This window comes from Parus major, chromosome 17, assembly GCF_001522545.3.
Source record: "Parus major isolate Abel chromosome 17, Parus_major1.1, whole genome shotgun sequence".
Taxonomy (NCBI): domain Eukaryota; kingdom Metazoa; phylum Chordata; class Aves; order Passeriformes; family Paridae; genus Parus; species Parus major.
The window spans coordinates 902,343-918,729 of NC_031785.1; the positions used below are offsets into that span (position 1 = coordinate 902,343).

Here is a 16,387-nt window from a genome sequence, read left to right on the forward strand (position 1 = left end):
TCCAGTGGGAGATTTCATCTCATCCTAAAACAAATATCTAAGACACTGGGGGCAAATCTCTTCCCACTAACACAGACCTACTTCTCCTCCCTGGTATCAGAGCAGCCCAGGTAGCTGACTTAGGCTTGGAGAGCTGCTGGACGTCTGCAGTTCCACAACTGAATACTGCACCTTTCAATGCTCCAGTCCCATTCTTCCCTGCAGTATTTAAAATGGAGCAGGCAGTTTATATGCCAACATTCATATAAAATGGTGTAGATCCAGAGCAGACTTCTCTGTTGGCACAGCTTTAACCAACAGGGAGGCAAAATACCATCTTCCTATTTAGTGTATTCATTTACACTTCAAAGACCTTTCAAAACCCATTCACATGAATACATTCCAGAAATAATGACCCACTCCTCCCCTCTTCCTCTTATATTCTTGTTCTATACCCTTTTGGTTGTATAGAAATAATATTCTTATGTTATCAAGAGGAATTTTTCTACCAGACAAGGCTGTCCAGAATGACATAATTGAACTGGAGTGTGCCTGCTGTGCTACATGCAGGACTGAGGCTCCTGCAAGCCAAAGGCTTTGTGCCTTTGGAGACACACGAAGGCACAGCCTCAGTGTAAGCTGCAGGAACAGCATGTGAGCATCAGTCACCTTCCTGAGGTCACCCAGACCTGCTCAGCCCTTGGACCCTCCCACTTGAGCTAGGGCAGCTCTACAGGCCCTGATCTGAAGTTCCCACAAAGGCACAGACATCCCTGCATACCCGGAAGATTTTGTGCATCCTCATAGTAGCTGAACAGAAGATAAATCTCGTGAGAAGCAAGCGAAGAAATTCATCCCCAAAAAACTGAAGAAATGACTGGTCTGTACAAAAGGCAAAGAAAGCTCAGTTAAGAAAGGCTCCAAGTCCCCCAAAAGGCTCAGCTGTGCCCGGCCAGGCCATACCTATGGATCGGGAGTGGGTCAGCAGCTGGGCAATGTCCCGGTTGATTTTTCTGAGGTAATCCTGACACTTCTCCCATAATCCTCGGCGCATGCTTGATAATCCAGAGACAAACAGGAATGCCATTAACGGATTGTTCAGAAAGAGTGTGAAGAGGCTACCCCGCTGAGACTGATCTAAAAGGAAAAATAAATCAATAGACAAAAGGATACATTTGGCACATGAAACAGAAACGCTGTCCCTGCCACACAACGAAGTCGCTCACCCACTAAATTCCATCACAGAGGAGCTACTCCTGTGTGTTAGTTACACCTTCTCTCATGCAGACCTGATCAATGACTGGCAATAAAGGCTTGCTGGAGAAGTGCATTAACACCAAGACACCTTAACTGATGCTGCTCCCGTTTTTGAGAGCAATAAAGCTGCCCAGAGTTGTAATAACCACCATCACACCCCAGGCTGGGCTGGCCACTTCCTCAGTCTCCGTGTAGGAGAGCTCCCAGCTCTTGTTGGAGCCATCTGTAGAAATGTCATCAGCATTGGAACAAATTATTTACCACATACAATAGCTAAACTTTATCATACTACTTCAGGCATTGGTAACCTGATTTAGGGGTTACACAGCAGTGAAAAGCTTTTTCCTGAGGAATCTGTTTGGGATAGATACAGGATGCAACTGCAGCTTGTTGGGAAATGCAATACTGCACATACCTTGTAATGCTTTTGGATATGCTGTTGGAGAAAGCAAGCACACCAATGGTTGTCCAAATAAGTTTGTGAAATTCTGTAACAGATAAGAGTTTTGAAGTATTGATGGTCACTTTGCTTGCCCTGAATATTCAGCAAGTCAAGGGTACAAATCACATTAATGGCAGAAGATATCAATGCCCCTCACACAGCTGAGCATTGGCAACGAGTCACACAAGTTCACTTATCAGAAATCACTGCACAGAAGGAATATAGCCAACTACATTTTAAAGGAATTACAATTCTCTCATTTCCTTGCTACTGATGGCAGCCACTAATTTCATGGAAATATGGCTTTCAGTAATAACACATTACTTGAAAATAAAAAAACATGTTCTACAGTAAAAGTAAAAGTAATTTGGTTTAGCATCTTCCCTCAACACCAACTGAACTGCCCAGTCAAAAATATTTCTTTCCCCTTTTCTTTCTAGCAGGAGGAGCTATGTCTGATGAAACATGAGAGCCCAGAGAAAAGTTTGAAAGTAAGTTTCCTTTAAAGCAAGTATGTCACAACCTTAACATCTGCTGTACTGAGCCCTCATTTTACAATACTCATTTCATGCCCCTTTCACCAGCACCTTAAATGGTGCCAAAGTGTCCAACTGCACAAGAATTTCTCCAGAACCTGAAACACCACCATTGTCCACTTTCACCAATATTTACCTGGTAATGTTCCTACTGTATATCTCTCTGGTGGTAAACAATTAACACAAAGGGAAAAAAGCCAAAAATCATGCACATAACTTCATCAGCTATCACCAGAACAGCTTTTTTAAAACTGAATGCTTGCAAAGCTATAGAAAATGTGATTGTGTCTGCATCCTTTCAGAGCACAGACTTAAACCTCCCCTCCCGAGCATACAAATGCCACAAATCTGGATATTGGATTCTTAAAACTGCCATTTACAGGTGTAAGACATACAACACCACAAGTATTTGCTTGTGTAGAATCCTCAAAAGATTTTTTTTTTTAATTCCTTTTGGCCTCTGCATAATTCAAATGAACTTTCCCTTCCAGGCAGTATATTTCCACTATATTAGTATTACCAAATTAATTTGATCTAAATCTGCTAAATACTAGAGACAGAAATCTAGTCTAATCAAAATAAAACATTTCCCATCTCTGACAAGAGTGCTGAGTAGTACTAAAACCCCTTCTAGTTCGTTAGGAGCCCAGGGAAGACTGATAATGCTGGATACTAAGGTTTGGCCTCTAAGGAAGAAACAAAGACAATTCCCTTGCACACAGTAACAACAGGCAGCCCAGGAACTGGTGAAAGAAACATTTCAAACTCCAGGAGTCACACAGACACTGCTGGTTTGAATTGTACACACACTGGCAAGGTTTTACCTTCTCCAGTAACTCCTATGCTCAGTACCATGAGCAGATTGACATTTCATTAATTCCATTGTGTGTCACTCAGTTACAGACCAAAGCAGCCACACCACCGGTGAGAACAGCCCTGCAGTCCAACAGCCAAGAGCACCCCTGGGTCATTTGTGTGTCTCTGGCTGAGAGCACTTCTGGACCCTATCCCAGCAGAGGTTAAGCCAGGAAAACCTGCCCTGCAATCCAGATGTTGATAAGAGGTTTGGATATGGAATGCCCTACCTATCAGTGCATGAACAACTCCAAAAACAAAACCTCATTCTGTTTCAAAATTGACTGTTTTTTTACTTCAGTGTTCAAATTTTCCAACAGAAATATTGCTGATTTTTACAATGCATGTCATGTACATCTCCTTCCAAGAGAGAACTGCCCATCATCTCCAAAAGAAGTCACTTCACATTTAAGCTTTGCTAAGCTAAGTATTTATACCACATCACTGACAAAGGCCTTGCATTCTCACTGGCTGGAGGTTTTGGTTTGGTTTGGTTTTAAGACTTTGCATTTTACCATGATCCTAGACAACCACAGCTACAGGAAGATATTGATTTAAAAATATTATTTCATCCACATATGCAGTGGTAACCTTCAAGAACACACAGACAGCTATATTTAAATGGAAGTGTTAAAAAAAAATTCACGGCTTTCAGTAGATATGCTCGATTTGCAGTTATCTTCCACTTTCAGCTAAATATACAGGGAGGAAGCTGTTCAAGTGCTGCTGATTTGACAAACTGGCAAGTCACTTCCTGGCAGGACTTACTTTCAGTCATCACCATTTAAGTCCTCCGGAGGGAGGGAGAGGACGGGGATGCGTGCAGGAGAGCAGGAGCGCGCTGCAGAAAAATATGTGTGAGCAGTTGCTGTTGCTGCCAGTACTGCTGGCAGTGACATTTAAATGTCAGAATAGCTCCTGTCCTATCAGGAAGGATCAGAGTAGACACATGGAAAAAAGTCAAAATTGACTTCAATTCCTCAGAGGGTCACACAGAACCTCTTTGCTTATGCCAACACTTGAGCCTCCAGACACCTCCCAGCCCACCAGGGGACAGTCACAGGACAGCTCTGTCAGGGCACTCTGGGGACAAGGACCCCAGCACCACCACAGGCAGGAGTATACAAGGGCTGGAAGTACTGACTTTAAGAGCTCTGCCATGAACCTTCAGTGGAAAACAAAACAAGACACCTAAACCAGCCCCTCACACATTCAGTGGCAAGAGATGGGGAAGATGAATGTCACTTCTGAAATGCTAAACATACTTCTTTTTAGGTTCTTTGCAGTTTTGCCCATACTGTTCTGATCTGGGTCAGTGTTCCTAGCAGCCACTTCCATAATCCTGTCCTGAAATACTTCCAAAGCTCACATTTCTGTACTCCTACACAGACAGAGCTGGATGCTTTCCACCAGCTGTGCTGAGCAGACCAGTGGGTTTCACACCCCTGTCAGCTCACTGCAGAACAAGGAAAAGAAACCCAATGGAGGTTACAGAGCTACTTACTGTGTGCCCACAAAATCTAAAGAAAACCTAATTATCAAATTTAAATGTAATACAGAAATCAAATTCTACTGTAAACACTTGACATTATTCTCACAACACCTACGAATCTACATGTAGAAATCCATTGCCCCAAACAGGTCCTTTTCTCTAAGCTTTACACAGAACCCCAGTCTGTCCAGAGCTGGAATCCCTTGCTCTCCTACAGAGCTGATTCACTTGACATCTTTTAACAATCCTATTAGAGAGGAAGGTAGTGCAAAAACCAAAACCAAACCAAAAACAAGCCATACCTTTTTCCCCTGAAGGAAACCAATCCCCCTGATGGAATGAACCTCAGGAAAGAGCCTACGGAAATAAATCCCTTCCAAATGCTCACGTTCTCAGAAAGACAAGTAAATAATTCCAATTGTGTTTCCCTCCATTTAAATGGGGAAGGGAATTCAAGAAAAAAGCAGATTTGCTCTGAAACCAGTGCAGTGAACTCAAATAAAGTGGTGTTTAAAAAGCCCTCTGAGATACATTACGCTACAACAAACCAAAGACCCAACAGAGAGGCCAGATCATTATCTGGCTGTCAGGCAGCAGTTCCCTGGCTCAGCACAGAACTATCCTGAATCACACTGACCACTGCTTTAGTACCTCTGCTTGGCCAACACATGCCTTCAAAACAAAACAAACAGCACAGCCTGTGGACACTGAACAAGGCACAAGTTCCTCTGGCCACTAGACGTCCCTGTTCCTCCTCCAAAACGCAGCTGTGGATGGATGTTCCCTTCCCTCACTGCACATAATGGAGCTATAAAAAGGAACACAGAAGAAGTGACACTTTCCCCAGATATAGCACATTCTTATTACCCCATTCATGAATGAAACACATGTGTAATACTCTCCAGATTCACCATGAGTACAATGCCTACTTCTGTATTACCCAAACTGCAGATTCCCAGAGGTGATGTGGCATGGAGCAATTCTACTGTAAGTTCAGAGCACCCCAGGAAGAAGGCTCAGTGTCCAAGCAAACACAACTCTACAGTAACACTGGATGCTAATTTGAGGCTTGTTACTTCCTTGATTCAGACACTTTTCAGACACAAACACCCCATGTTTTATAAGATCAGGCTCAATGCTTTGACTCCTTTCTGTTGCTTAAAAGCAACTGAATGTTGGGTGACTGGAAAAAAGAAAAGCATATTAGTTATCTCCCTCCCCCATACACACATACACACACACCCACCGAGATTTGTCTTTGGTATAAAACAAAAGTAAACCTCCCACCAGACCTTGGAAATCTTGAACCTTTTTTCCCTCCAGGAGGATTTATTACTTTCCAATGAGCGGCTGTTCATGTGCTTCTCCTTCTTGTTCCTATTCATAGGGTCAGATCCTGACTAGCATGCACAACCTCAAAAGAAAAGAAAGACTGAATACAAACTGTTTAAAAAAATAGCCTGTTAAAAGTGTAAGCTAACTAGGGGTTGGCACTGCATCCTAGCACACGACGAACTGCCTCCAAGGGCCTTACCTTGTAGGCAACGCTGTTGGAAGAATCCACGATGATGAACAGGGGCTTTCTGGTGAAAGGGTAGAGATCTCCAGGGTGAAGGCTGCAAAGAGAAAGGGACACCTTACTGCACCACAACTGCTGCACAGCTCTGACACTGCACAAGTGTCTCAGCCACACAGCTGCCCACAGCCAGATAAAAAGCAGAATGATTCCCCATGACCCAGTACCCAGGTTCATCCTCAGAGAACAACTGCACTAGTGTCTGTATTTGTCTACAATACAGGCTGTGGGACTTATTAGTTGAGGAGATTTTTAACTTCTTGAGAGGTCATCCACCACTGATCTGAAGTTTGCCAGTAATTAAGAATTTATATTAACTAACTTCCATAAGTAAGGCTGAAATGTTTAAACAATCATTTAAAGCTGCACATTCATTTCTAAGTGTTTAAGCCAAGCCCCATTATGATGTCCTGCACCAAGAAGTTTGAGCTCCAGAGGCAGTGATGCATTTTTCTCTACTAAAGACAAACTCCTGTGAATGTGCAGCTGTGCACCACAGCACTCACCAGTGCATCTCCTTGTAGGACTGGTTGCGCTTGTGGATGGCGTCCCCATTGATGATGTCCCGGTTACTGTTGGTCAGCACACCCCCAAAATCGTACGGACCTTCACGAGGGAAAAGGAAGCTAAAATCAGCTGGGGCAACTCACCCCTGCTAGTACATTTAGAGATTACATGAAAGGGAGAAAGCAACAAGAAATCCCAGAAAACTAAGGGAATCTGAACTACTGCAGTTGTAAGGAGGGGAAAGAGGAATGTGAAGACTTCACTAACTGCATATTCCTTTTTATGCTTTTTTAGAAATTCCAGCATCTATCCAATAGAAGCAAGGAATGCAACTTCATAACTTTTAATTTAATTATTCACTATTTATCCACAAACATTAATGCAAATGACCCAAATATTGTCTCTTGTTACACTATAGAGAAAAAAGATTAAAACCCATTAAATGTCTGATACAGGAAAAGCAATACCTTTGTAAAGTTACTGCATGAATTTTCATATTCCAGATACAGAATTTAATCAAAAAACAAGGCTAAATGAATCAAAAATACTAGAAATACTACTGTCATTTGCAGTTCTAACACTGCAAAGGACAGAAGCGAGAACTCAGAGAATGACAAAGGGACAAAACAGCTTTAACCAGATTTCAAATCTGCAGCAAAGGTTTGTATTTCAAGATTTCGAAGTCAGAATTCACAATTTTCTCATACACACAACCCTGGACATATGTTCCCACTGTAAGCTGAATATAAATTTGCAAAACTGAGCTACCCCTGAATGAATGGAGAGCAAAGACAAAAGCAATGGCTATAAAAAATATCAAATCCTACAAGATACCAAGAAATATTTCTGCCATTGGTATGGGTATGAAATGTCACTAACTTCAGTAAAATAAAGTATTAGGGTTTCCTCATTCTGTCATACATTTGCAGACTTGGCTGACCCACATTTGGCCACCAAATGCAATTTTTTCAGGTTTGGATACAAGGCACCTTTCCATTTTAGGGAAGCTTTGGGGATACAAAATCAGGAACAGAACAAACATTAATTTAGCACTGTTACAAACACCTCACATGGTCTGCCAAACACACGACTTGCAGGCAATACACAGTGCAACTTGCAGCTGCTCTCCCTTTTAATAAGGCAGAAGTGTGTGCAGACCACAGTGCCTTATTAAAAGAATGCAGTTGTGATGGATTCACTGAGGGAAAGCTGCACTCTGGCTGTGCAGCTCCTCAGGTGGCTGAGCCCAGGTGCCTCTGCCACAAGGCCTTAAGCTGAAACAATACATGCAGAGAGGGGGAACAACAAGAGAATACAGGCTTCAGAGAACACACTTCAGTTAGGACCTATCACCAAGCTGCAGAAGTAAAATGTTAAAAGCATTTAAAAAAAAATCACTGCCACCATCCAAAGCTGACAGGGATTTTTTTTTCTTTTAACATTTTGAGAGCTCTATAAATCATGCACTGGGGAGGACAAAGCATGCATCTTTATAAAGGAATGCAAGTCTCAAACAGATGAGGTTTTTACAATATTTAGGATGTTAAAAAGTTATTTTGATTTTTTTCTTGAATTATATAAACAGATTTTTGGACTGTGTTTACTTCAGCCAACCAGTTTTCAGCTTTTACATTGCAGCTGCATCCAAATATTCTGCTAGATTGAAAAGAACAGGAGGGTGAGGTGAGGGGAATAGTCAAAAATCATGAGAAGGGCTTGAATTGTCAGGTTAATGAGCGTGCAAATAGACCAGTCCCTGCAGCTGCTTGAGTCCTTTCACCACCCTTGTCCTGGCCACACGTTCTCCTGGTGCTGGGCATTGGAAAGAATCAGAGTGCCACTGAGCCATTTTATGAACTTTGTGCTGATGCATCAACTGAGCCATGTGGTCTTCAAAATTGGGAGGTTTTTAATATTTCAGATGCATCAAAAACTGGATGTGTCCTTTGAAAAGTTCTCAGGTTAATGCACACTAATCAAAACACAAAGATTAAATTACTGTTTGTGGAAAATAAAGGCTATCTTACTAAGTAGACAGGAGAATCGAATTGACTTGTCTTTTAAAAGGAGCTTTGTGACATCTTTCTTGGTCACTTGTCCTGGAACATAAAGAGAATTCAAGCCCTGTTCATGACAGGGAGCATTCCTTTATTGTACCTTCACTATCCGAACGACCTGATGGGAACACGCCCGTGGCAGACAGGTAAATCAGCAGCACGCTGTTGGCAGGCAGCTCCTGGAACACAAACAAGGGGACCAGTGGCAAGGGAAGAAAGGTACAAGTTTATTTTGACACTGAATCATCACCTTCACAAACACATTGTCATTATAATTGTGCTACTCCTGCTTCTGACTCCCCTCCGCTCTGCTCTTGGTACATGGATTTGCCCTGCCCCACTACTTACACCCCTTCCAACAGACCAAAAGTGTCACCTCATTAAAAGTCTCTAACTTTCCTCCACACAAACCTCTAGGCTGATATCAGAGCTCCAAGCAGCACTGAGAAAGCATCTGCTTCCACAGAGTCTTTTACTATTTGTCCAGATCTGAGGCTCTCCAGGATATGGAACCCAAAAGCTTCCAAGATCCACACAGACCCCAACTCCCAGACAATTCACAAAGGAAGCTTTGTTTATAGTTTGAATGGGATAGAGGACAGGAGATTGTGTAGCTATACAGTGCTCGAGAGCAACAACCTCCTGATGCACTTCCCTGATTTTGGTTTGTGCTTTGCATGCTAGGAAATGAAAGAATACTCTTAAGATTTTTCTATTCTCCAGATCAGTGGAATCCACATTTCATTCTGTCTCACAAGCAGTCCTGGGTATTTTTTTATTACAAATAAATTCACTGATTTCACAAACCTTAAATGACGCTGCTAAAAATGTATATAGCTGGCTGAAAGTTGGTTTATAAAGTAGGTATTTGTGGGGGTTTTCCCGCCTGGCTGGCTTCTCTGTTGACTCCTGTTAAAAGAAAGAAACAAAATACTACTCAAAAAACCCCAACAACCAGATATTATCAAAGCAGTTTCATAACCCTCTAAATCCTGTTTATTAGAATGCTCATCTCCAACACACTACCCACACAAATGGTCTGCATCTCATCATTCTGCATTTCCTACTACACAATAAAGCAAGATGCCCAGCACTCAAACCAGAACTTTATATTACCCTTCACTGAAAATTGTGAACTAAATCTTTCTTATTCTCTCAAGTATCACCCAAGAAATTAGTGACAAAATTCACACTTCATCTCAATTAAATAAATTAAAAATCTTTATATTTTCTTTTGGCCACAGATAGAACACTTGATGCTTTCTCTGAAGGGAACATTTACTTTCAGATGATTTAGTAACCTGATGAGTCCATGGATTTGAGCTACTCTTCACTAATTTCTAGTCAAGGTTACACCACCTTTACTAACCTGCTCTGCACAGTGATAATACTGAAGGAGTGCACTACTTAAACCAATCAATCAAACAAAAAACCCAGTTAAGATGTGTTGCCAGGTTTGTTACTGAAGTGGAACTCACCTGCATTCCAGGTTTGTTCATTTGTGATGCCAAGTTCATGGGTTCCCTCTCCAGGGCTTGCAGCATTCGGAACATGTCAATTGTTAATTCACTGAACTTGACCTGCAAGAGAGTCACACAGTTTATTCTGCCTGATACACATTAAACAGAATTTCTCTGGAATAAACCAGCTAAGAGACTACACTGCACACCAGAGAGACTATTCTCTCTCAGGGATCTGTCAGTGTCATCTTTGAATCTCTAAAGAGCTGTGACTGACTTCTAGAAGAGCTCACAGAAGACAAAGTCTATTTGTTACTGATCTACCAGGCCAAGTCACTGCACTGCAGACCCCTGCTTCCAAATTACAGGCTTCTCTCAGCACTCAGGTGCTGAAATGGCTATGTACTATGAATTCAGAAAAAATCTGACAAAGACAGATGAAGTGTAGTTTGAATACAATTCCCTTACCTGAAAAGAGCTCAGAGAGAAGTAATGAAATTTGTACAACTACACTATCATTATCATCTGAAAACAGGATGTAGAATGTTTTTTGAAAACCTCTTCCTGTTGCCACTGAAGTTGCAGCAAGTTGGAGAGAGTCATATGAAAGCTTAAGTCAAGCTTTTTCTAGAGGTCTCTTAGAGGTCTCCCATGCTTGCATGTTGTTACAAATAAACCAGTATATGAAAATCAATTGTATCTACTCAATTGACATGTTGAATATAAACAATAAGAGGTCTGTACCACAGGTCTCATATCTAACATTTCATTTTTAGCTCTTATTTCTGAGAACCCTCTTCCTCTTGCTACTACTGCAACCATCACAATAAAAATATTTCAATGTTCTCCTCTGTTGGAAATCTCTGTTGTATGATCAGAAGGGATGTCATGGGGGGACTCCAAAGATGCAAACCCAGGTGCCCAGAATTTCCTTTACCTGGTTGTTGCAGTTCCCAATAATGAGCGCATCTGCAAGAGCAAGCTGTCCCACTATCATCCCCTGCTCCAGCAACGGAGCTCCCGTCTCAGAAAGCCTGTTAGAGGTGATTACAATGGTGTTGTCATCATTTAAAACCATGACAGGGTCTGCCTAAAAAAAGCAACCAGAATAAATCAAGAATTCAGGAAAGCATACAGATTTGCAGTCAGAGAGAAGTCCACAGATCTTGGCGCTTACAATAAACATTTCACAAATGAGGCAGATTTTTTAAATTACTTTTCCATACATGTATCTATATATTTGTATGCAGGCTACAGGGTAAAGCCTTCCCAGCAGGAAAAGCAAAGTCCTTAGGGACTGCAAGAAATACATGTGACAAGCACAAGGTACAGCAGAGAGAAAAGCACACTGCCTCCAATGACATGGACTCTGCTTCAGCTTCACTATGCCTGAGGAGTCAAATGTCATCAACAACCTTACAAATTCATGAGGAATAAACTAAATATTCCTACATTCATAATAATTTTAGCTTGCCTATTTTAGCTTACTTCCCTTGTAGAAACGAATAGCAAAGGAGGAGAGTGAATGATAATGCTGCCACCAATTCTGGCAATATTTAAATATTCCTGTGAACGCGTGTCAGTGATTCATGGGACCAGGATCCTGTCCCTGCACTGGCACACCTGCTTTCCTCACAGATGTGGTGATACAGGAACACTTCCATCAATAAGACAGGAAGCTCTGAAACAACTTCAGGGGATGGTATTCTCACCTCAATAAATGCTGCCACTTCCTGAAGAACCAGGTTCCACTCCACCTGATCTTCAGTATTGAAACGATGTGTGTAGTCTTCAATTTCATCTGACAGCTCCTGATGCAAACAGTTCAGACACAGTCAGTCCTAAAACCAGACTTTAACAGGCAGTCAGTAACCTTATATTTGGTGAGCTGTGCTGGCCTTTAAGAATAATAAATAAATAAATTCCTTAAGAACATATGCAGCATACTCCTGACTAACATGCCAGCCAAAACGCGCTCTTTCAGCAGACAGAATGCCAACGTTACACTGAGTTCTGGCAATGCAAATTGTCTTTTACGTAGGTCCAAATGCAAAGAATATCTGGATGTAAGTATAATTATCCCACTCACAGCTATGTCACTGCTTATTACCATAAGCTACGGATACCAAGGACTCAAATTTCAGCTTGCAAGTAACTTTAAATACCTTGAGAAAGGGGATGGTTTGGCTGGTTTAGCTGTGCTAAGCTAAGCCTGCAGTTCAAGGGAGCTGTGACACAGACAGCAATGCAACCTACACAAAGCTGTCAAGCCCAGGAACTGCCTGAAGCGAGGTTGTCAGAGAGGCTGGGAAGCATATGCTGTGGGGAGCAGCTTGCTGTTCCTTTGCTGCACTTCCAGGGCATCTCCCTCTCTGGGCTGCAGCTATTGGAATATTTTTACTTGCTGTTCAAACAATGCTACCAAACAACTTGATCTTAAAGTGTCATTATTAAATGTCTGCATCACAGAAGGAAGGTATTCCCTATGTTGGATGTGAGAAAGACTAGAAAAGCAAGGATCAGCAACCTCCTACCCCTCAGCCCCTTTATCCTGATTTTAGCATACCTTTACAAGGTCCTTTACAACATCCATCTTGTTGAGCAGGAGACAAACCACTATAAACCTTGCATAGTAGCGCAGCTTCTTAACCACTAATTCGGGCCTAGACACAACAACAAAAACACCACAGCCAAATCTGAGATCAAAATAGAACAGAGGCAGGTAGCAGGGGTAAGGGAGAGGAGGAGTTTAAGACCAGAGCAGGGCTGAACACTTGCAGATTAAGAGTTCTGACAGAACTCATGTGGTGATGAATAGGCACTTGGCTGCTTGGAGGTTTAGTTAAAATTAAGTATAGGGACATAAAAAATAATTTAAGAAAGCCACAGCCTCCTTACATGCCAGGGGCATGGGAGTCATATCATGGCTGGCTCTTCAAACTTTGCTGTATTGCAGTACAAGCTGCTGCTCCCCTGAAAGGCCTGATGAGAATCAAATAGATTTCTCTGCTCCAGCCCAGCTGACCCATCTTCCACCCACAACATCACGACTCCTGGCACTGATACTGCTCAGGATTTAAAATGACAAAACTTTGGGGCTAATAGCCTTCTATCCAGGACCAGGTAACAGAATATTCTTCCAGTCATACAGCACAGCTCTTATTTATCCTGAATTTTTCAACCATGGCAGAAGGATTAAAAGAAACTTCCTTCAACAACATGGATTTTATCCTAGTTGTGTTCCTACAGTTTAGAGTTCCTTGCTGTTCCTACACACCTTCCAGTCTTGAAAAAGCAAGGGTCTCTATTCAGACATACCTGTCTTCTTTGTTGACTTGGGAGTAGTAGGACCTCTGCCTAATTGCTGAGTAGAAGGAGAAAGCCTCGTTGAGATAGCTGGTTTCGGAGGTGCGCAGGCTGCAGAGGAATAAGGCCATCAGCTCACTGCCTCAAAGAGAAAGCCATGCCAAACCCTCCCTTCCTGCCCCTCAGCCATGGGCATCCATGGCAGAACTCCCTCCTCAAGTGCCACTGTATGAAAGCCACACTCACTCTGGGAAGGCAGATATCAGAGCTTGGATCCCATTTCAAGTAACAATCAAAGCTGCCCATCTTGCACCCACATGTACAGGTGACAGGGTCACTGAACAGTTTAAAGGAACATTAAGCTCCCAAACTTTTAAATCACACTTTTGCACAACATTCCAATGCAGCACACATGGAAGACACTTTGGAGGCAGGAGTGAAGTCCTTGGGCAGTACCAGTGTGACCAGCACCAGGCTCACAGGGGCCCTTCCCTGCAGCACCCCATGCAGTCCCCAGGACCCTCATTCAGAAACAGGCATTGTGACTCAGCCCAATCACTGATTCCACCTGACTGAGCATCCAGACATTTGACATGCAGCTGCCACTAACCCTGCATTGCCCTCTTCAATCCTCTTCTGTGCTTACTTACTAATAATGGTAATAGAGCTGCCCAATCTTGGAAGCAATTTCCCCAATTTGCCACCTCTTCAACCCATACCGATTGTCCAATACTTGTCTATGTCGCAGGAGAGAAAAGAAAAATTAAAAGGATTCCCAAATTTCCCAGAACATCCCACCAGACAAGACAAAGAGCCATTGCAAGGCCAAATTCAGCTTTCATTACTGGTGCAGCATTGCCAGCAGCAGCCCCTCACAGAGCCAACAGCACACACACCCCACAACAAGGGCCATTTATCTTGCATAAACTTGCCAGAACCAGACATAAGTGTGTTGCACAAAATGCAACAAAAGGTCACAACTTCCCAGGAGAACATTCAGACTATGTAGCCAGAGGAAGGTGTGAAGGATCAGAGCCCACGCTGCAGCAAGAGACTTCACACCATTCCAGATTCTGCTCTGCAGAATCCATCACCTCCTCAGTAAGAAATTAAAGCACCACACACTCAGGTAGAGCAAAAGGGTTTGTTAAAAAAGTCACACTGAACACTCTGCAACATTTTAATTCAATAGACTGTGAGCACTGCAGGAAGCAGCTGTTCCCTCCCTTCATGCTTGAACAACAAAGTGAAATCTCAATCTTAGCTGGGGCCCTGGGCATTCCAGAGATTAAAGCTGCACTTAAACCCACACAACACATCTGCCTACAACATTTCCTTACCGGTGCTGCTGTTGGAACTTCCAGAGTTTGGTGTAAACATCAAATGTTCGCCCAAAATAGGACTGCCACTGCTTCTGCCCATACTGAGGTAAATCCCTGCAAGAGACAGTGACAAAAGCAGAATTAGAAAGCAGAATCCAGTCAGCCCAACATGACAGGAGCATGTTTGTGTCAAAGTCAGAACTGCTTTGTTCAGGATTCACTCGACATACTTTAGAATTCTGCCTGCACCTAGAACTACAAGAACCATGATTACCAGTTTCTCAAAACCTGTTGTTACTGGATCTCTCCAAATAGGAAATGATCATGTTCCTGCATGCAACAGGTGTTTGAAAAACATCTTACAATTTTGCTAAAAGAGAAGTCATTTTATGGTTATAAGCACAGAAAGACAAACTGGACTTCTAAAATATCATAATACAGGAAAACCCTACCCAAGAACAAGCAGAATAACCCAGTGGAAATTAGTTAATTTAGACTGATAATATTTATTGTTACTCCTTAAGGAAATAATCTTTTTCAGATGGATACTGCCTTGTTTCAGAAGCAGAGCCTATGACATCCCCCAGTATCACCAGGTCAGGCCAGCATATGGATGCTCACAGTTAACATTCACTGGGTTCTGCTACACCATCACCACATTTGTCACCCTCTAACTCAGCCAGTGACATGACACAACCTGAGAACTTCTGCTTTTTTTCCTGTCAGTCTCCAGTGCTACAGGGTGAGTCAGTTAACCCAGTTCAGTTCTGCTCTCCCACCCCACCTCGATTTCCAAGCAAGGATGCTGCTGTATATTTCCACCCCACAACTATGACGTATTCATAAGGATTTTGGCTTTAATTTAAAGGTTTGTGCTCTCAACCCTCACTCATCCCATTTCCCAGGAGTGACCTGAATCTTGAAACAAATGCAACAGGGGAGACCAAAGTCCCAAGTCCCACTGAGCACACATTCCCTACACATCTACACTAAAGCTCATTTGAGGGAGATGCACAACCCTACAAGTGGAAGTAGCACAGCTTTTCCAAGACAGAATCCTCTTTCCCTTGATTCAAGATTGATTTCCACAAGGAATTCTCTCTCAAATCACTGTGCTGGTTCATGTACCACCTTCAGCAGACAGAAAAGCAGCACATTCCATTTCCAAGCCTGGAGGGCAGAAACCAAGGGAATCACCACCTTTAGGAAACCTTGCCATGTACTCTGAAGGAGTCAGAGAAGCAGAGCAGTACACACCATTTCAGAGCAGCATTCTGGCCTGTTTCTGCTCACTGTAATTGCTTTAACAGCACCCGAGGTAGGAAAGGAAATTAATATTCCTCTGCTTGTCAGCCAACTGTATTTCCCACACAGCTTGAAGGGACCTAGCTCAGCTACTACAAGTAAAATGAATCCCTTACCAGCTACAGCTCTCACCAGCCTGGAAAAGCATTCCAGTACTTGGTGCTGATATTCCATGAAGATGCCAAGGAATCTGGGCAGGATTTTACCAAATTGAAAAACAAAAAAAATCCCTTCAAGCTTGTAATTGGCTCAAAATCTTGCAACGTATGTTGATGTAGCAAGGGGTAAACAGG

General features: G+C 42.5%; 1 protein-coding gene across 4 annotated transcripts in view; it reads right to left on the minus strand.

Annotated features, from left to right (window-relative positions):
• Positions 1 to 16,387, minus strand: part of SCAI (suppressor of cancer cell invasion) — a 37,599-nt gene that overhangs the window by 5,579 nt on the left and 15,633 nt on the right. For all 4 annotated transcript variants that reach the window (XM_015644940.1, XM_015644943.2, XM_033518359.1 and 1 more), the window contains 14 exons: positions 14,808 to 14,903; positions 14,118 to 14,204; positions 13,480 to 13,578; positions 12,728 to 12,824; positions 11,874 to 11,972; positions 11,099 to 11,251; positions 10,180 to 10,281; positions 9,509 to 9,610; positions 8,802 to 8,880; positions 6,644 to 6,743; positions 6,096 to 6,177; positions 1,652 to 1,724; positions 943 to 1,116; positions 761 to 861 (listed from right to left, as the gene is read on the minus strand). In XM_015644940.1, coding sequence (XP_015500426.1) covers positions 761 to 861; positions 943 to 1,116; positions 1,652 to 1,724; positions 6,096 to 6,177; positions 6,644 to 6,743; positions 8,802 to 8,880; positions 9,509 to 9,610; positions 10,180 to 10,281; positions 11,099 to 11,251; positions 11,874 to 11,972; positions 12,728 to 12,824; positions 13,480 to 13,578; positions 14,118 to 14,204; positions 14,808 to 14,903 — 1,444 coding nt within the window. The remainder of the gene's footprint in view (positions 1 to 760; positions 862 to 942; positions 1,117 to 1,651; positions 1,725 to 6,095; positions 6,178 to 6,643; positions 6,744 to 8,801; positions 8,881 to 9,508; positions 9,611 to 10,179; positions 10,282 to 11,098; positions 11,252 to 11,873; positions 11,973 to 12,727; positions 12,825 to 13,479; positions 13,579 to 14,117; positions 14,205 to 14,807; positions 14,904 to 16,387) is intronic.